A 20,255-nucleotide genomic window follows, 5' to 3' on the forward strand; every position below is an offset into this window, starting at 1 on the left:
AAGTAATGAATACTTTATCATAAGCTCACGATTTAATGAACTCATTTCATAATAAATTTAAAACTCTTGTTCTATCTCATAGAATTTCTATTTATATTCCATTTTATTTTCTAGGAAACATAATGGATTTTGTTGCATGTTTTTAAGTTGCAATTCTTATGTTTATAAAATATATATGAAGTTTAAATAAAAAAAAAATTTTAATTTTATTTTTAACTTTAATTACTTTCAGAAAGCAAAATTGAATTATCAGATGATATTTTTATCTGCCCTCGTAATAAAAAACGATACTATTGATATTAATAAAATTAATTTAATTAATTTCCTTCGTTGATTTTTCTTCGTTATTTTACGTATTTCTGATAGATATTTCTATTATAATAAAACATTGTTAATTTTGCCGTTTTTAAAGAAAAAATTAGTGTCATAATGAAAAATATTAATAAGTTGGGGGTCCCGAAATTACTGCCTTAATCTATACATTTTCTTATATCCCTCGTAAAGGAATGATTAAAAATTCACTGCTGACCAGGATATTTTCAAAAACATATAAAGCCCCAAAAATTAGAAGAATATTCATAATTACTTTTCAACTCATCTTCAGATAGTTTATTTTCGCCTTCCTCGTTAATAAGTTCAAGTAGTTTCGATAATTTATTTTCCTTTATTAAATCTTAATTTGTGACCATTTTGTGTTAGATAATTTAATATGTGTTTAAGACTTAATTTGTAATTCGTTAATTTGTGTGTGCATAATTTTACTTTTTAGTTTGCTTTAAATACATACGTATATATATAGCTTCTGTTACAAAATTCTTAAAGTTGTTTTTAGCAGATTAATGACATGAGGATTTAAAAAAAGTTTTTATTCAAAGTTTATAAGTTAACTAGTTGAAAACTGTTAATGGTATCAAATGTCCTAATTATTATGGTATTTAGATAGATGTATTTCACGGCCAGCTTATTTTCTGGTTTTTAGCCAGACAGATTTAGTTTTCGTTCTTCTTCTCAGACAACACCATTCAATATCGTTACCTTGCGTGTGTAATATATTTTTTTTAAATTCAGTGCAGGGCATTTTTTTTTAATATTTCACCTTTATATTGAAGAAAAACTTTCTGAAAATATTCAATCACAACGAAAACTACATAATTTGAGTTATTGAATGTGAAGCTGTGTGAAGCTAATTAAATAAAAATGAAAAGAGTTATTGTGTCTGCAGTTTTCATTTTACTGAAACATCGGCTTAAAGTATTGTGCTTACAGTCATTTTATTTTAAGCATTTTATTAAGTTGACTAAATGAGGTAAAAATCAATACATAATTCAATACATAAATGCCATGTGTGATCTTAAATGTCACTTAAATAAAACATGCATTTTTGTGAAATAATCACTACTACTTATGTAAGGTAATAGAATAATGCTTAAGTTCTAAAGACTAATAAAAGTCATAAAACTAATAATAAAATAAGTATAAAGTACAAATAAAATTAGTATGAAATATATGAGAAAACTCTAAGCATATTTAATATAAAACAACAAGACTTAGAATAATGAAAAGAAATCCACAAAAAATAATTACTAATGAAAAATAGAGGAAGATAGAATACATTCAAAATTCCAATGTATTTTCTTAAACGAAATAAAATCATCTAAAAGTGTTATTTTAGTTTTCGTCAGTCCGTCAAGTTTAATTTCTTTAAAATGTGCAAAAATCAAATTCTATAAGGTGGTACATCAATTCACATTTAAAATAAGCAAACTGTACGTCAATATCGTGCCGAAAATTGCGAAAGTCGTGCCTCTATTAAATGGTATAACATCACACGCTGATAACACAAAATCTGATCTACTCACAATGCTTCTTGCTTGATTAGTTATTGCATTGCAACACTTTAATTGCTGTATGTGTTCATTAAAAGCTTCCAAAGCTCGACGAAAAAGCAATTTGTTCCGATACATTTCAACAGCGACTTGTGAACCAGCAGCCATGACGCAAAGCAAATACAAAGCAGACGCTACAGTTATCTTGATATCGTTGAGGACTGTCGTACGTTGAAATATCATTTTGTGCATGAAAGCAAAAGACAGGCCAACAAAGAGGGAGAGGGACATGCTCATTGTAAACATAAATGAAGGTATTGAAAATGTATTTTGAAGATCTTCCACGTGATCTAAAAGTATGGAATACCTCTTAAGAAAGCTTGGATTGACCATTTCCAAGTTGCAGGAACCCATTAGAAGAATCAGTTTTTTTCTCCAACTAGACAGTATCAGGGAAAAATGGAAACACAAGGTGCAGTACAAAACGGCAAATAATCCGGTTAAAACATGATGCAGAATACAAATTTCAACACATTTAAAGTACAAGTAGCATTTTAAAATGGGCTTTGAGGACGTGATTTCAGCAAAATATTTGTGAAACTCAAATAAAAGTTCTGTCCTGGGAACGAAGAACACTGTTAACAAGGAATATACTTGAGCTGATGTAAATATAAGGAGTATAGCAAGGTACGCGAATGGAATTTCGCAACGTGTGGATGATCTATACATCTGTGAAAATCGTTGCATACGAGACATGAAATATTTTATTTTCCGCTGATTCTTCATTACAAGCAGCCACATGACAACTATGATTGTACCGTTAATAATGCTAGCAATGTATGTTACTAAGTACGAGGGAGAATGATACAATAGCAAGGTATACATTGCAATATAGTCAATATATACAAAAAATAAGAATATGAGGAAGCAACGTTTAAAAAATATTACAGCAAACTTTCTAATTTTTGACTTTTTACTGAGAATATCAACTCCAAACATCATGAAAGTTATTTTAAAGTAGGTACCAAAAATCATTTTATCGATTGTTTGACCATTAACACTTAACACAGATCGAAATGGGATGCCCATCATAGAAGAAAAGTCATTTCTGTTATTATTTTATAATATTATGAGAAAAGCGCTTTCTGGCAGATTATTTTTCATTGCTTCTGGTTTAAATTTCAAAACTTTTCAAAACCATCTCTTCAAAAATGTATAAACAAGAATAACATATATTTTATGTATTTATTTATACAAGAAAAAAGCAAATATGATTAAACAAATAAAAAAGTTAGAAAAGGAGAGCAAATTGAACTGAAACATTCAAGCTCCTTAAAGCTTCTTTACTCTAGTCACTTAAAGCGTTTGTATCATAATGTGATGTTTTCCGATTTAATGGCATTTTATTTTTCTACACAAGCGGAGATATTTCATAAAAGTCAATAAAAGGAGTCATTATGAATAAAATAAAATTCCCTTTGTTGTTTCATGTGAATTTCTGAATTATGATGTTTACACATTATTGCAAAGAATATTAATGTACTGTTGAAATAGAATCCATTATCGAAGATTCAAGCTCTTTTATCATGCCACTCATCAAAAGTTGTTAAAAGCAACTATACGATATGTATTTTGTGCTCTTGTGAAATTAGTCCCGGCTTTTAATAAAAGCTCTGACGAAAGATTCATGTTGAACATTTGAAAAACGTTGCAAATAATGTAGAAAAAAGAAAACATTCTACCACACAAAGGTTTTGTTGTTAATAAGACAACAAAAACTGATCAATAAATATACGGATTTTTTATACTCGTTTTAGGATGGTTTAAAGAGAAGAAAAAAGTTAGAAAAAAGTTTCATATCCTCTTATTTCATATGTCATCAAAAAATGTATATTTTAGACTGCTTCGATAAAAACATTTTTTGTTGGAATCACTCAATATATGAATTTATTGGAATTCTTCTAACCTGAAGTTTCAGGTAATTCTTTTAACATTGAGTTAGAGATCCTTATGCATAGAAATTTAATTACCGATTCAAAATTGACCAATTAAATAATACCTTAAACCATCATATGAAGCAAACTTGCTGTAAACTAAGCAAAATTTAGAAATCACGCAAGTTTAACCATAGAATCATGTCATAAAATTCGGAAATATTGTTTTACTTGGCATCGTATTAAAGTTGTTGAAAAATTTGGCATGCTATACATTATGACTCAACAAATACTTTTAATTTTTCAGCAATGTGTTTCTGAAGAGTTGTAGTTCCAAGAATATTATGCTTCCTTAATAAACTGTAATTTAACGCAAATAATATTTCATAACGTTTTGCTTTGTTAACTCTGGTTGAATTTTAAAACGCTTTTTCTTCATTTCATGTGGAAATGTGGTTTTACTTGGCAACGTATTAAAATTTTTGTAAAACACACTATATATATTGTGACTCAACATATATTTTTAAAATTTTTAACTGCATATGCCTGGAGATTTGTAGACACATGAAAATTATGTCTCCTTAATAAACCGTAGTTTGATGCAAATAATAATTCACAACTTTCAGCTTTGTTGACTCTGGTTGAATTTTAAAACGCTTTTTCTTTATTTCATGTGGAAATATGGTTTTACTTGGCACTGTATTAAAATTGTTGAAAAACACGATAGATATTATGACTCAATATATATTTTTAAAATTTTTAACTGCGTATGCCTGGAGATTTGTAGACACATGAAAATTATGTCTCTCTAATCAACCGTAGTTTGATGCAGTGGCGTACGCAAGGGAGGTGTTTAGGGGTTTGAACAGCCCCCTTGAGCTCAGACAAAATGGCAAAAATAAAAATTTTAGTAGAAATTATGCGGTATTATTTTTTAAGACTATATATTTTTATTTGCCTTATGCCTACCTTTTTTTCTCACGGTATTTCTCAAAATACTGAAAAAAACGTTTACTATAATAGGGTTGTACTTTTGAAACCAAATTCAACTAATACTGTTATGGACTGGTTCCTTTCTGTTCTGCCAGTCGCGATAGTTTTCGAGACTGGCTGTCATTCGCGAGGTCTTTACGCGATGATTCTGGAATCTTAGACGTTCTGTCATCTTTGAGACAATTCGAGAATTTTGGAAATGCGGTGAAAAATTATATAAAACGGGGAACGGAGTACAATGTAAGTTTTTCTGTTGTACAGAAATGTGATACCGTTGAAGAAAACGTTTCTAGCATAACAAAACTCTGATGAATGTGAAAGTGGCCCTCAAAGTGTTACTTCCCACCCATATGACATTGGACTTTTTTCAGAAGTTATTACATGCGAGAAGATATTACATTATGTTCTTAAACTTAAATCAAAATTTAACTAAACAATGTTGTCTAAATAAAAAGTCAAAAATGTCTAGCTGTCTAAATAAGGGAAATAATAGTGTTTTATTACATACTCGAATTTCTTTTAGTAGCTTCAGAAAATTATGAACACCACCCTTGAAAAAATTCTGCGTACGCCACTGGTTTGATGCAAATAATATTTCACAACTTTCTGCTTTGTTAAGTCTGGTTAAATTTTATTACACTTTAATCTTTATTTCATGTAGAAATACGGTTTCACTTAGCACCGTTTTAAAGTTGTTGAAAAACACGCAATACATTATGACTCAACATATATTTTTAAAATTTTTTGACAGCATTTGTCGGAAGATTTGTAGTCGCAAGAAAATTATGTCTCCTTAATAAACCGTAGTTTGATGCAAATAATTCATAATTATAATTCATAATATTATGAATTATAATTCATTATAATTCATAATAATTCATAATATTTCATAATTTTCTGTCTTGTTAACTCTGGTTGAATTTTATAACACTTTTACTTTATTTTATGTGGATTAAAGGCAATTTTTTTTTCTGCACAAAGGAAACGATTTTGGTTAATTTACTGTACTGGTTAGTAATGTAATATCAAGTAAAGAAACAGACAGAATTCTGGTTAATAGAACAAAAAATATACGGTATTTAAACCATTCATATATTGATTTCTCGGTTCATATGGTAACGGTTAGCTAGAAATTACACTTTTAAAAATTACAGCTCTTATTACCATACATTTAGTAAAAAAATAAAGAGCTGAAAAGTAATTTTAACCGAATAAATTGTCTTATACTACGCTTTAAGATAAATTTCATGATAAAATTACTAAATTTTAATATATACATCATAAAACCACTTTTCATTGTTAATTTTATCAATTTCATTACCAAAGCGCTTCGGTAAAACTTATCAATCTTTTTTCCCATAAAGCCAGAAACACGGTCCATTTTATCACATTCTGGTAGTTTTGACCACGCTTTTTTACTCAGTAGAATATCATCATCTCTGACATATATTTTTAAAGTTCTTGTACAAACTTATTTCAAAAATAGATTAGGGTCACGAGCTAACGTTTAAGCAAGAAAAAATATGTCACTGTTAAAATATTACAAATATGGAAAGCTGGTATTAAATCATCGAAGGCTATTTGATTTCTTGATTTAACGTTTATTTTTCTTTCTAATAAACATGTTTCAACTTCTGAGGCAAGCGTATAATTTTTCTTTTTGCTTTTAATGTCAGCTTTCTCAATACTAATTCGCCAGGGATTTTCATCATTTTTGATTACTTATTTAATAATCTTAATTCAAGAATTTTTTTGTGCTTGAAATTTTAACATTCGGAAGGATATGTAAACACATTGTTGCAACAAAAAAAAATAAACATCTTTTTTCAAATTTAATTTTAAAAAAACTAAAAAGCGCAGTACACTTTTTTGCTTATTAGTAATTAAATTATATTTTTGTATTCTATTTTCTGTTTACTTACATTATTTTTTAAATAAACAATATTATATTTGTATTTACTTTTTAAACCAACATTTTAGAATATTTTTAAGCATATTAAAATGAAAATATTTTTTCTGAAAAAAAAAACAATTACACTATTTTGTTTTACTTTTTATTTTTAACGCAACTTAAAATACAAAATATGCCTCAAATCTTTAAGATACTCACCGGGAGGTCTAACAAGTTTTCTTGTCAAAACGCGGAGAAGGGATAATTTAAGATTGTTTAGAAAAGGATAAGAATAGATAAGGAAGCTGTGTTAAAAAAAAGAGTCACTGTTCTTCCAAAAGCATAACATTTGTAGCTGTTTGTGTTTAAATTATGGACTACTTTTACTTAAATAATATTAGATAAGTTTTAAAAAAATATGCAATTTATTTTCAGGAAGTGGAAGCGTTTAGCTATATTGGAGGATTTATAGGCATTTGGCTTGGAATCTCGCTGGTACAAGTGACAGATTTTCTTGAGTCATTGTTTCTTATTAGTCGTTATTTTTTCAAACGATGTAAACGTATTGAAAAGACTCAAACTGTATGAATTTCAAATTTAGAATTAATAAATAAAGACATGTTTCTTTAAATCATTATTTCTTGATTGTTTCTATATTAATTTAAAAACGTGTTCATATTCATAATTAATAAACTGAATTAATTTTTCTTCTTCGAAAAAGACCGATTTTTTTAATAGCTATTTATTAGACTTTATTCATTCAAAGATTTATGGTTATTTATAGCTATTAAACAATAATTGAATGGAATTGAATGAACACATTACTTCCACACAAGAAAAGACAAATTTCATTGAATAACTGTTTCTTGCTATACGGTCGCTTACGTATAGCATTATTTATAACATATTACCTATAACATTATTTGGATATGGTGAAACCTTGATATATTACGTGACATAAATGACCTTGACATACTGCCTCGATGCCAAATATATAGTTGTTTTGTATCGTTGTTTTCTACCGATAAGTTAAAACTCTAAAATTTGATGAATTTAGTAAAAAAAAAATTTTTAAAAATCATTGATGTGCACAATAACTCAAATTATTTTGTTTGACTGACAAAAGTGATTAATTATTCTCTTCATTTAAGTTTTGCAGCGTTGGAGTAGTATATGCACATAATGATACCAATTAATGATTTTAAAGTAATCCGAAATAATCCGTAATCTTAGATAATACTAAATATTGATTTTGCCAATAATTTCAAATAAATCAACATTATCTGGAGTACATTTTAAATGCAATTGTCTAGGGTAGTTGACCAAAAATCTGGCAAAACAGAATGCTCTTCCCTTTTTCCCATTCCTGACAACTGATTATTATCAACTGAGCATTTAATTATGCATAAGAGACATCTTAAAGGTAAGACGAACAGTCCCAACGAAAAATATAGTTTGAAATTTCTTACTAGAGAAGGAAAACTTTCAACCTTCGGATTATTTTGAAATCATTAATTGCAAATTTCGTGCGGTATATCCCCTTCAATGCTGCATGACTTGAACGAAGATAATATTATATCACACATTAATTGGCACACTACGCGCTTATAACTCTCAGGCTGTGGATATGCGAAAATAATGTAAAAACTCGACAAAAATTTGTATAGTTGGTTGGGTAAAGTATAGGTAGAACTTCATTTGCAACAATCTTCACGAGGTGAGTTTAAAGCTGTCCTTATCTAACATAACGAGCGCAGAGATACACAGTGAAAATAAAGAAAAAGTGCATTTTTTTATTCTAATACGTCACGAGAACGTAAAAAATTTAATTATTGATCCAAATTTAATTTATGTTATTCAAGCAATTCGCGATCGCAACGAACTATAGGGGGCGTTGTTGTATGAGACTAATACCTGCGATTTCTATATGAACAGTCATTCAGTTACTCTAGAGACGTCGTTAATATAGCACGTAGCATTGCAACGTTCCTTCTTTATTGTGGCTAATTAAATTTAAAAAAGAAAAATGCTTGATATTCTTTCTTATGCAAACGAAAACAAAATGGTATCTCTTTTTATTAGAGAAGGAATATCCGAAGCACATCGGAAAAATATTTGTACATTAACAGAAAAAAATATGTATATTCTTATAAGAGTTAAAACCTAATGCCCGAGAAATAGTTTTGTGGTGCGCAAGAGCAATAACATAACAAGCATTTATATTTAGTTTTATGAAAAATAAAAACAACGTTGCTAAGACAACTCAATAATAAAATTTAATCGCAAAAATTTTAAGTGTAGATTGGCGACACTTAAAACCGCCAAATCTGTAGCGGCGGTGGCGTTAATACGTAAGTACCGAATTTTTATTCCATACTTTTCTGAATCATATTACTTCAAACATTGGAATATACAAGAAGTATACATAAACACATAATGTTATACCATTTAATTTTTCAAAAAAAGTATTTTGAGAACAATTTTTATCAAAAAATTATAAACTAAAAAACGGAAAATAAAGAATTCTTAGGATAAAAAAACGATTTTAAGAATTCTTTACATTGAAATAAAAACTTTCATATTGTTTCTTTTTTTATTATTCTTATAGTTCTTAATCAGACGTAAAAAACCATTCTGTAGAGAACCATCATCAAATGAAAAAAAAATATTTACAAGCAAATTTTTTATTGTAAAAATCATTGCACTTACCTGATTTATAATTCCCGGAGAATTCCAAAATGATAAGTTCCTTGTTTGAAAACTTTATTCTCAAATAATAGATACATAGTTTATCCCTTCATTACTTTTAGATAACATACTACACAGCAAAATTTTATAATTGATATGAATTTGAATATGTAGCTAAAAACAGAATAGCTGAATTCTAGTTGAACTTATTCTTTCAAAACTAAAAAAAACTTACCAAGAAAACGATTAAAATTAATTAAGAATCAGCACAAATGGCACTATTTCAAGTAACTTGGATAATTTTTTATTGTTGTTTTCCGAATTATATGGATACAGAAATATATACTATTCTATAACGAAGAAGAATATGCTATAACTATTACAATTCTGTATGTTCTGAATTCATATTTATTCACTGGAATGACGAAAGCAATGTTGACTTCACTTTAATTCGTAATGAATTGAAGACAGAAGAAATGCATTTTACCTTAATACACACATCTGTAACAGTATCCGAAATCGGAAGTCATCAGTTGCAAGTTTGTTGATAATAGAAATTAAAAATTATTGAGGAATTTTTCTTCAAATGTTTGGCGTGTTCTGTTCCTGAAAGATTTACTAATATTCTGGAGATTTTTTTCAAGTTCTTCGGCCTTTTCCTTAGGGAAATTTTGTTTCTTATTTGCTGCTAAAAAATGGCGTCTGATTCAGTCAATGATTTTGATGGAACTAAATGAAAACGTGATAAATTAATGTCTGATATTTACAGGCTCCCGCTAGACGGCGTACTCGAGCGTTGCGATCGCGAATCAAAAAAGCATGAAAATCTAAAGACTGATTACTTCAAATGTCTTAGACAACGTGAAAAAAATTAAAAAAGGTGTGATTTTATTAGATTTAAGTATAATGAGCTAACGATAGATTTTAACTGGTTTATAGAATTTTTATATTGTTTTCATTTTTGTTATAATAGGTAATTTATATATTTTTTATTTCCAAATTCGAATCTTCCAAAATGTAATGCCTTAACACTTGCATTTATTCATGGCAAATTAATCTATGGAATAATAATTTCATAAAATAATAAATCAGATTAAATTAATAAAAAATAATTCCAATACAATATTTTATGTTTGAAAGCACTCTATTCATCATTCTACATTATGACAGAAGCATTCAATTTTTGTGAACTTTAAGTATAAAGCAAAGACATACGAAAAAGTTTATTTTATTTTCCTTTTTTACAATGTATAAAAATAAAACACTTTAATTTTTACAAAGACTACCATTCATAAGATTTTTTTTTCTTGACGAGATCAAATTGAATCTCGCTACACATGCATACATATACAATCGCCAAACTACATTCCTTATTTCTCACGTCTCCGCTCTGAGAGACAAACGTTTAGCTGCTTTCAAGGGAACACACATCGGTGTTTAGAGGAAATTTTGATAAAAAATCACAAGTAGATTTTTTTATTAAAATATTTCGGTTGTTGGGCTACTGAGTATATTTTAATCTAAATCTTCTTTTTCCCAGCTGATACTAAATTGTTCACTTTGGTTGCTAAGCAACGGACTAGTAAGAAAAAATTTCCTTCTTTTCAAACATAGAATAGCGTTCCCTTGTTAGAGTTAAAGCGAAATTTTGCAAGGTGAAAATCGTTATAAAAGAATGTATCTTGATCTGATTGTTTCGTTTTATCACAGTTATAAACACAAAATGATCGTGCTATCGTTGCTCCATTTCAATGCTATTGTTAACAATTATGTATTGCTGCTTTGGTAGTCCTTTGATAACTTTCTCTTTTCTGAAAAAAATAAAATATTTATTAAAAAAAAATATTTGTTAAATATTGATATTAACTCTCACTTAATTATTTCTTTTAACTTTCCATTGATTCACATAAAAATAAAATATTCATCTAGACGTATTAAATATGTATATAATTTAGAAAATGAAAATGACGAACTTATTATTTTTATACAAAAATGGAGAAAAAATTCTTTTGAAAATGCGTTTCATATCTTTATTTTTTCATTGAAAATAATAGAACAGAATAAGTTAGCATTGTTATTCTATCCATATATAGGCACACAAAATTTTTTTCGCGTATATACTATTAAATATTTAAGATAATAATTTTTTTTAATTTAAAATACAAAAAAATTTTAAAAAATATATAATATTAAAGCAAAATTCTAAAAATAAAATCATAAAAGTTTTAACTTTTAAATCGTGAATTCTTTCGTAATAGGTTAATTGAAATATTTTTTTACCCCTTAATATAAAAATTTAAAAAAAACTAATTAAAAAAATATGCAATATTTTTTTTTTTAAATTTAAATTTTTTTAAATTTTAACTGCAGCCAATAATGAAACAAAATATGTCTACATATTTCAAATTTCATGCAACAAAATTTTTAAATTTTGTAAGACATCGTTAAGTTGAAACAAGATGAAAGAATTATCATGATTGCAGAAAACACTTGAAAAATTTCAGCATTGTTTGAAAACCAAAAAGAAAAAAAGGACTAAATAGATTTGATCTCGCTTTCTTAGTAAGATAAAAGCATGTATTCTTATTGTTTGCATGAATAGATATTTTTAAACCATAAATATTTATAATAATAAAACATAATTTTCAAAATAAAACAAATCTCAAACAAAGGTAGCACAGGTAGTGGTGTTGTTCACCTTTTAATAAAATATCACAGACAAATCTCAAATTTGTAAAATTTCAATCTCAAATTAGTAGAATTTCTATAACTATTTTAGTATGATTAGAAGGGTTTCGTTTTGATTTTTTTCGCTGACTTTTCGAAAAATGAAATCCAGTTTAACAGTTCATTTTAAGATGCGTGAAAGAGCATTTTTAATTTTAAAAAGAATGAAAACACATTTTGAAACATTTTAGTTTTAAATCTAGTGAGTAAACTTAATTGCAATGAGAGAAATATTTAGTAAATGGTTGTCATGCAATCTGAACGAAAGATATTTCAAACTAGACGCCATTTTTATTCAAGAGCTCCTTCCTAATAGAATTCCATTTAAATTGAATGTTAAAATGCTAATGACAATGTTACAGTGAAACCACGGTAAAGCGTACATTTGGGGCAATGAATTATGCCCGCTAACTTCATGACATCATACAAATTGAACACCAAATTAAGTTAACTTAAAATTGAGAAATTAAATGCTGCAAATGGTTAGAACTAATTAACGTGATAATTAAACAAATACATAAATAGAAACAGTGAGTTACATTAATATTTATTCAAACTCAATCAATAAAATCATTCTAATTAAAGTAAATCTTCAGGTGCATATTCCTCAAACTATGATGTCATCCCATTCTTTTTTTTAAATAACTTCAGCGATTTGTGCAGCGGATTTAGTTAATTAAAATGTACCTTTATTAAACATTTTTAGTTTTTCTCAATTACAATTCTGTAATTGCAATTATTTTAAATATATTTTATTTTATTTAATATCCGTCGCTGAACAGCCGACCCAATTTTATGGGTTTACGACTACTAATGTTCAACTCCGTAGCCTTGTAATTTTGAACCCAATCCAGAAGACAAGGGAACTCCTGGATCGAGTATTGGGAGAAATTTTGCCTTCGTGGAGGACTTTTTCATGGATCTAACCCGCATTTGCGTTACATGGAGAAGAAGACCACGAGAACCTCCCACGGTTAGCATCTATGAAAAGATAGGAGAATCTACTGAAAAGAAACATTTGAAATGAAAAAAAAATTATAACAACAATCAATGCTATCTTTTTCTGAACTATTTCCACGCATGGATTCAGCAGCAGCAAACAGCAAAACATAAACGATACTCTCCTTATACCAGATTTCAATGAGAAAAATCATGCTTTTTCAGTTGTTGTTGTTGTTGTCGTAGTCCATTAAGGCACTGGGGGCTGAGATTATTCTTGTTCCAGTGGCGCCATCTATGGCCAAGAATTAGACTTCGGCCACACACATTTATAGCACGGGCCCGTTCATACATAAATTCATTCGTCCATAGATCGTAATTTTTACCTTAACCTGAAAGCGATCAATCTCCAATCCAGTATCTCCAGAGGCCTAATTGATAATGGGGACATGGAGGACTTTGTGCTCCAGTGGATTTAACGTGCACCATTAACCATTTATTACTTTGGTTGGCGGGATTCGAACTCCCTCTCTCACAAACGTGAGTCTAGTGCCCTACTAATGCCTCTTCAGTGAAGCAATCATATTTAAACTGTTGTTGCGAATTCATTCCATAATATGTAATATTTTCCTCATTGCATAGGTAATGGAAACAGTGGCAATACCTTCTTGTAAAAATTTTGGCTTCATTGGGAAAATAAATTTCGCAATGTGCAATAGAATCATACCGTTAATAACTCAACATAACGCAACCTATCAATAGTCAAACACAATTAGGAAATATTAGATTTGAAATTACATTAGTCTCGCCACCACACCAAAATTTATCCCTCTCTCTATATCCCCATATTCCTTCTACGAAAATTCGAGTTTTAAAAAATGACATATGTCAAAATACTTTATAAAATTCGTGAGTATAAGCTTAGAAAATATTTAAATTCAGAATAGCCGTTCAAGATGCAAATTACTATCCATAAACCAGGAGAGTATCAATCCATGTGAGAAGTGTTAAAAAAATTTTATTTATGGAGGACTACTTGAAACATTCAAAATTGTCCGAAGAAGTAAGTTTCCAGTTAAAAGTATTATCATTGTCCGTTATGTTAATTTTTAATGTATTATTATTTCGGAAGCATAATGCCATGGAACATAAACTTAGTTTATTTGGTTATAAATAGTGAGACTTGATTGGTATTATACATAATATGCATTTATTTGTTACTTAAAAACAATAGTGTACATCAATCATCATAAATTTTGCAAATTAAACTATCTTCCAAAGTGGCACATTCCTCATCTGAACAAATAATTCATCTTGACAAAGTCAAGGTTCGTAGTCATACAAAGATCATATATGTGAAACATTAATAAAAAAAATTGACAAGTGTCATAAAACAACACTTGGATGTGTATAAAATATTTTCGTACTTTTATGTACAGCAAAAAAATCTATATTTCTGTATAATGAACTAAAAGTACAGAAACAAATATTTTTTTATTCTTTATTTATTAAATAATAATATTCATTAAATTTTTATGCAATCCAAAAAACTCCATATTTCTCTATGATAAACTAAAGGCATAGAAGCAAATGTTATTCTTTATTCTTTATTCATTAAATAATATTTTTTTTAAAAAAGAAAAAATAGTGTTTACGTATTCTCAAACTGAAATATTTCACACAAATTAAAAACATACATATGATTATTAGAAATCAAATATTTTTACCTTGCAAACATTTCTCCTTCTTCTATAGTATCAGGTAATGTTTTTCCTATTGTTTTAGGAAGTAGTAATAACAATAAGCCACTTATAACAGATAAGCCACCGGGAAGTGCCATGGGAACTATTGGATGGGTTACATCACCCTGCAAATAAAATTTTAAATTGTTTTTCTACGTATAAATTAACATCCTATAAATTAATTCACGTTCTGTAAATTAACTTCCCAAAAGTTACAGAAAAAAATATTGATAAAATTTTAAAAGTACAAAATATTAAAGGTGTTTTGAGTGAATTAACATACAATAAATACATTGTAAGGAAGTTCGTTATCGCTGACATTAAAACTACTGTAATTACGTGTGGGATAACACATAGTTACGGTAGTTTCAAATTACATTAGTTTCATAACGGTAGAGTTTTATTTAGTGACACAACAATAATATATTTGAATATTTAATTTACCCATGCCATATTTTTTAAATTTTCTTAATAAATTTTTTCGTGTCCGGAGGATGCGAAACAAATGATTGGATTTATATTATAGTACCTATACTGTAAAAAATATTGGATCAAATTTCGGTAAAAAGTACCGCCACTCAGGAGGGACAATTCACTTTTACCGGAACATGCTATGAAGAAAAAAATCTAATGTACCATAATTTTTAAAGTAATAATTACCGGAATATCACTGAATCACTCCAATAAAATAAATATTGCTGTAAAATTTAGGGTATAATATATTACGGTTAAAATGAATTTTACGGTAAAATTCATTTTACGCATGATGCACTCAAGGTGCCAGTACTTTATACAATCTGGAATTTCTTACAGTGTAGTATATTCAGACTATTTTACAGTATAATTTTTGTACTTCGTTAGAGCACCGCTCAGCCATGTATGTATGATCTTAACGAATAGATAAAAATCAGTGATTAAGGGATATATTTATGTTTTCTTTGCAAACAATAACTTTTTATTATCATGGCTAAAAAAGCTCATCCTGATATAGTAAATTAACGAGACACTTCTAAATGAAGCACCAACCAGGTCGTCTAACCACAATAAAATTACCAGAACTGCAGAACTGGAACCAGTTTATAGCCATTAGAAATAATGACCGACCGCGAGAATGGCTGGGCTTTTTATTATTAACCCATGCTAGTGTCTGATAAGTTCTTTTCCAGATTAATTAATACCCTTAATCAAGTGTTTTTGCTTAGTTCTTAAAAGTAGACACTACAAAAAGTCCCAAATTCCAAACTAACAGTAAAACTTCATTTTTATGCACGTTTTTGTCATTCTTCTGATTGTTGGGCTAATAATAATTCTTTTAAAACCCTAAGCATTTTAGAAGGAAAAACTTTTTTTGTGAACTTCACTATTTTTTTCCTACTGTTTCTGCATTTGTCCTCAATATCACCGCATTTAAAAAATCGTGATTTTTAGATAACTGTACTTGAAAGCCCAACTATGTGATTAGAGGATAGATAAATAATATTTATTGTAATTCTCTACCACCTTTTTGTTGGTATATTTAAAATTAAAACAAAAAATCATTTTAAAAAGTTCTTTCGTAAAATAATTTTTACGTTTTTATTTTGTACTTTTGAAATATCTATAGAATTAAGATAAAATAGCAGAACTTACTAATTGTCTAATAAAGGGAGCTAGAAGAGCTCCTATCCTTGCAAACATTGAACTAGACCCAACGGCTACATTTCTCACGACAGTCGGGAAAATTTCTGCAGTGTATATGTAAATAATATCAAAAGATGCTGAATTAAAGAACTTTCCCGTCATTGTAAATGCGATTGTCAACCACACCATATCTAGAATTAAAATTATAAAAGCAATATATTTTTGTAAACACCATACAAACGTATAGAATAGATAAAAGTCTAAATAAATGAAAAGAAACCACATTAAATATTTAGCTAAAAATTCATCTAGTCGCATAATTACCGTCTTAACAAAATTTTTGAATTTGGAATTTTTGAAATTATACTGAAGAATAAGAATTGCATTAGCTTGATCAAACTTTATAGGACTTAAGATATATTTTTAAAGTTTAACTATGTTAGTGGATTCCTAATGAAATTTAATTTTTTTTCATTTTTATTTAGGCTTAACCTCTACATAGAATAATAGAGCATAAAAAGTTTTTTTCTACTTTAACTTGTTTATAGAAAAATATTCATCATCAAAAATGACATGTTCATAGTAAATGAATTTCTTTTCTCTAATTCATATTCGCACAACTTATATACATTAAATCGTTCAATTTTTTAGTAAACTTTCTGTTAGAAATTTATAGTAACTTTTAATCTAACCGTGCAGGGAAAATTTAATTTCTTCAGAAACCTGATGATATATATTTAAAGTACCTTATAAAAAGATTAAAAAAATACTTTTGAGAAATTATACGCTTTTAATCCTGAATAAAATGGACCAAATTTCTTTCCCATTTGATATTTCAATGGTTGAAAATATGTAGATACTAAAAGTCATCTGTATCCTCGAGACAAACTTTTAGAACAGGATTGACTGAAGTTTCAGATTTACATTAATGGGCAACAAGAAAATGAAACACGTCCTAGAAGACAACACCTCCTAGTCAATACCTCCGAAAAAGAGAGAAGATTTAGCACAAATCAATTTAGTAGTCGGATTTAGTCAACACAAACTGAGCAGTGGGTGAAAGGTAAGAAAAATGGCTCAACCTTTGGAACAATAAACTGCACAGTAGAGGCTAAATAAGAAAGATCTCATAACGTTTGGATTGTTAAGGGATTGGATTTCTTGCTCATGATAAATCGTGCGAATACCTTCTGTCTTCTAGGAGCAGTTGGTTAAGTCTAATTTGAAAGTGAAATTTCAAGAGCCCTGCCAAGTGCAGAGACTTAAAGTATCAGTCAGGGATCATATTCATGCGAAGTAAAGTAAAAAGCTGAATATTACAAGCATTATAACCACATGTTCACAACTTAATTGGCATTTTCGCTTTTTTTTCATTCGTACCTAGCCAATGTATCTTGACGCACGTAGAAAGTCATTCTCAAGAAATAAAAGCCAATCTCTTTTTAGTTCTTTTAAATGAACATCTTTTCTGTTAAACAAGTAGAAGAATCGGGAAACGTGGACCTAGTCTAAAAATCTTATTGCTCTTCAGGTTCCATTGAAAAAAATCGTGATAACATTAACAAAATAATATGTAATAAAATAATAGGATATGATAATAAGATATGATAAAAGGACACGATAATGGGGCATAATAATAATATAATAATAAGACACAGAGAATAGGAATACTGCTAAAATTAATACTTAGATATTTTTCCCATTAATTTCTATTCACTTATTTAAATACTTTAAAAATGAAACCAAATAGGCTGAAACTTTATTTTTACTTATTTTTGTTTGTAATTTTCTTTCTCTAAATAAGTTTTTAAAACTATGGCTGTAAGATCTTTCAACATTACTGATAATATATCCTCTTTATATGTAACTAACGAATTCATATGCAATTTTCAGAAAATAAATATTTTTCTTGGAAATAAATATTTAAAAAAAAATAGTATTATAAATCTTCCAGACGCAATATCGTCATGATTAATGAAATGTAATTTACAAACAAAATCTACTTTAAATAATTATCAGTAATATTATATTTACCGGGTGGAATAAAGATTACGGCAAGGAGGCATAGTCCAGCACTAACATTTGCAATGATAAGACCCATTCTATGACCAATGTACCTGCACAAAATCATGAAAATAACTCCAGCGGGCAGTTCTACCGCTCCACATATGAAAAAAGTCCAGTAAGGGTCACCTCCGAGATCATTAGTGTTCCATGACAAAGCGTAATATATGTACGAAATGATAAACCTGAAATATTAATAACATATTTTCAAAAGAACGTATATAGATTTTGAATCTAATAATGTAATTATTGTAACTAAAAAAATTTTTAAACAGTATTCTAACTTTAACAACATTAACTAATTTTGACTGTTGTTTCGTCATCTGTAACTGAACTTACAAATAGCTAAGGTTCTCTTAATTTGAGATATCTCCTAATTCGCCTATTGCAGACGAAAGAGATGATAGACAGAACCAAACATAATCTAAAACACATTTTAATGCAGTATGATGATGACAGAGAGATACAAATGCTTTCGATCGGCTTTAATCATACCTACCGGTGTGATTTTTGATTTCAAAAGTTAGTGACATGAGAAAAGTGTGTTATTTAAATACTCCCGTGGAAATGCAAAAAAAGGAAAAAACAGTATCAGGTTTCACATTATAGCAATTTTACTTATAAAAGTATTACACCTGGGAAAGTTGATGTATCTCCTCTGATTGGTTGTTTAATGAAATTGATTTTTCTATTGAAATTTTACTTGCAAAAACACAACACCTGGGGAAGTTGAAGCATCTCCTTTCATTGGTTGTTTAATGAAATTGATATTTACTCCGCACAAAAAAAGTACCCTAAAAGTAGCACCATAACCAGTTAAGTAAGCATATTTTGGAAAAATTTCCATAAACCACAAGAAAATTGAAAACATCAACTACAAAGAAATTTGTAATTTAAGCCAAATGAGTTTTTAACTTTCTATAAAGAAATTTGCAAGTCACGCAGCATAGATAGTTATACTCCAAAAGATTTCGGAATATTCACAAATATCCATTAATATGGTGTCTAAGAATTAAATAAATTATTTCATTTCTAAATGATAAACTATCAATGTTTTCTCCTGATAAAAATAATATATAGTATTCGTTTGAAGGTTTTTTCCGACAACCAGTCATCTCCAAGAATCACCAGTCGTCTTTAAATTAGAAAATTAAGCGATATTACAGACACACTTGCAGTAGAATATTTTGCAACCAGTCATACTTAAACATTAAAAAATAAAAAAAGAAATTTATATATCAAGCTGATAATTGACTATTCAGTTTTTTGTCATTCCTGTAAAATTACTTTTGTCGGAAATGGCCGGTTTTTGAACACATTCATTCAATTATACGTAAGAATTATTTTGACAATGCAAATACTTAGTACATTTTAAGACATACCCCGAAGAGCCATTATATTATGACCACCCTCCACCTATAACAATGGGCTCGCCCAGGTTTTCATGGTTTCTCGCCCAGGAACAATGTTTTTATGGGGCACATTAGGACCCATAATCCTCATAGAACAATACCTGACGTCTGTAAGCTACTTTAACACAGTTGCAGACCAGGTTCACCCATTCATGGCAACAGTTTTTCCTGCGGGGAATGGTGTTTACCAACAGGATAATGCACCATGTCATAAGGATCGAATCGTCATGGATTGGTTCGAGGAACATTCCAGTGACTTTCAAGTCATGTCTTGTCCCCCAAATTCACCTGACCTTAATCCAATAGAGCATTTGTGGTCCTACTTGGAAAACCAAATTCGTGCTACCACGCTACCCCCTCGCAATGTGAGGGAATTGCAGGACCAGTTGGTGAGCGCTTGGTACCAGATACCTCAGACT

The 20,255-nt window shown here is 28.8% G+C and overlaps 2 protein-coding genes across 4 annotated transcripts in view; one reads left to right on the forward strand and one right to left on the reverse strand.

The window, feature by feature from the left end:
* The window catches only part of LOC107452670 (acid-sensing ion channel 1A), a 38,605-nt gene extending 31,330 nt beyond the window's left edge, over positions 1-7,275 (forward strand). The window contains exon 13 of the mRNA XM_071183529.1: positions 7,080-7,275. Within this exon, the coding sequence (XP_071039630.1) occupies positions 7,080-7,232 (153 nt within the window). The 3' untranslated portion in view covers positions 7,233-7,275. The remainder of the gene's footprint in view (positions 1-7,079) is intronic.
* Positions 7,276-10,544: 3,269 nt separating this feature from the next.
* Positions 10,545-20,255, reverse strand: part of LOC107452687 (organic cation transporter protein) — a 59,779-nt gene continuing 50,068 nt past the window's right edge. For all 3 annotated transcript variants that reach the window (XM_021146883.3, XM_021146882.3, XM_043045270.2), the window contains exons 9-12: positions 18,395-18,609; positions 16,370-16,551; positions 14,726-14,865; positions 10,545-11,143 (exon numbers count right to left, since the gene is read on the reverse strand). In XM_021146883.3, coding sequence (XP_021002542.1) covers positions 11,065-11,143; positions 14,726-14,865; positions 16,370-16,551; positions 18,395-18,609 — 616 coding nt within the window. In that variant the 3' untranslated portion in view covers positions 10,545-11,064. The remainder of the gene's footprint in view (positions 11,144-14,725; positions 14,866-16,369; positions 16,552-18,394; positions 18,610-20,255) is intronic.

This window comes from Parasteatoda tepidariorum, chromosome 7 (genome assembly GCF_043381705.1).
Source record: "Parasteatoda tepidariorum isolate YZ-2023 chromosome 7, CAS_Ptep_4.0, whole genome shotgun sequence".
Classification (NCBI taxonomy): domain Eukaryota; kingdom Metazoa; phylum Arthropoda; class Arachnida; order Araneae; family Theridiidae; genus Parasteatoda; species Parasteatoda tepidariorum.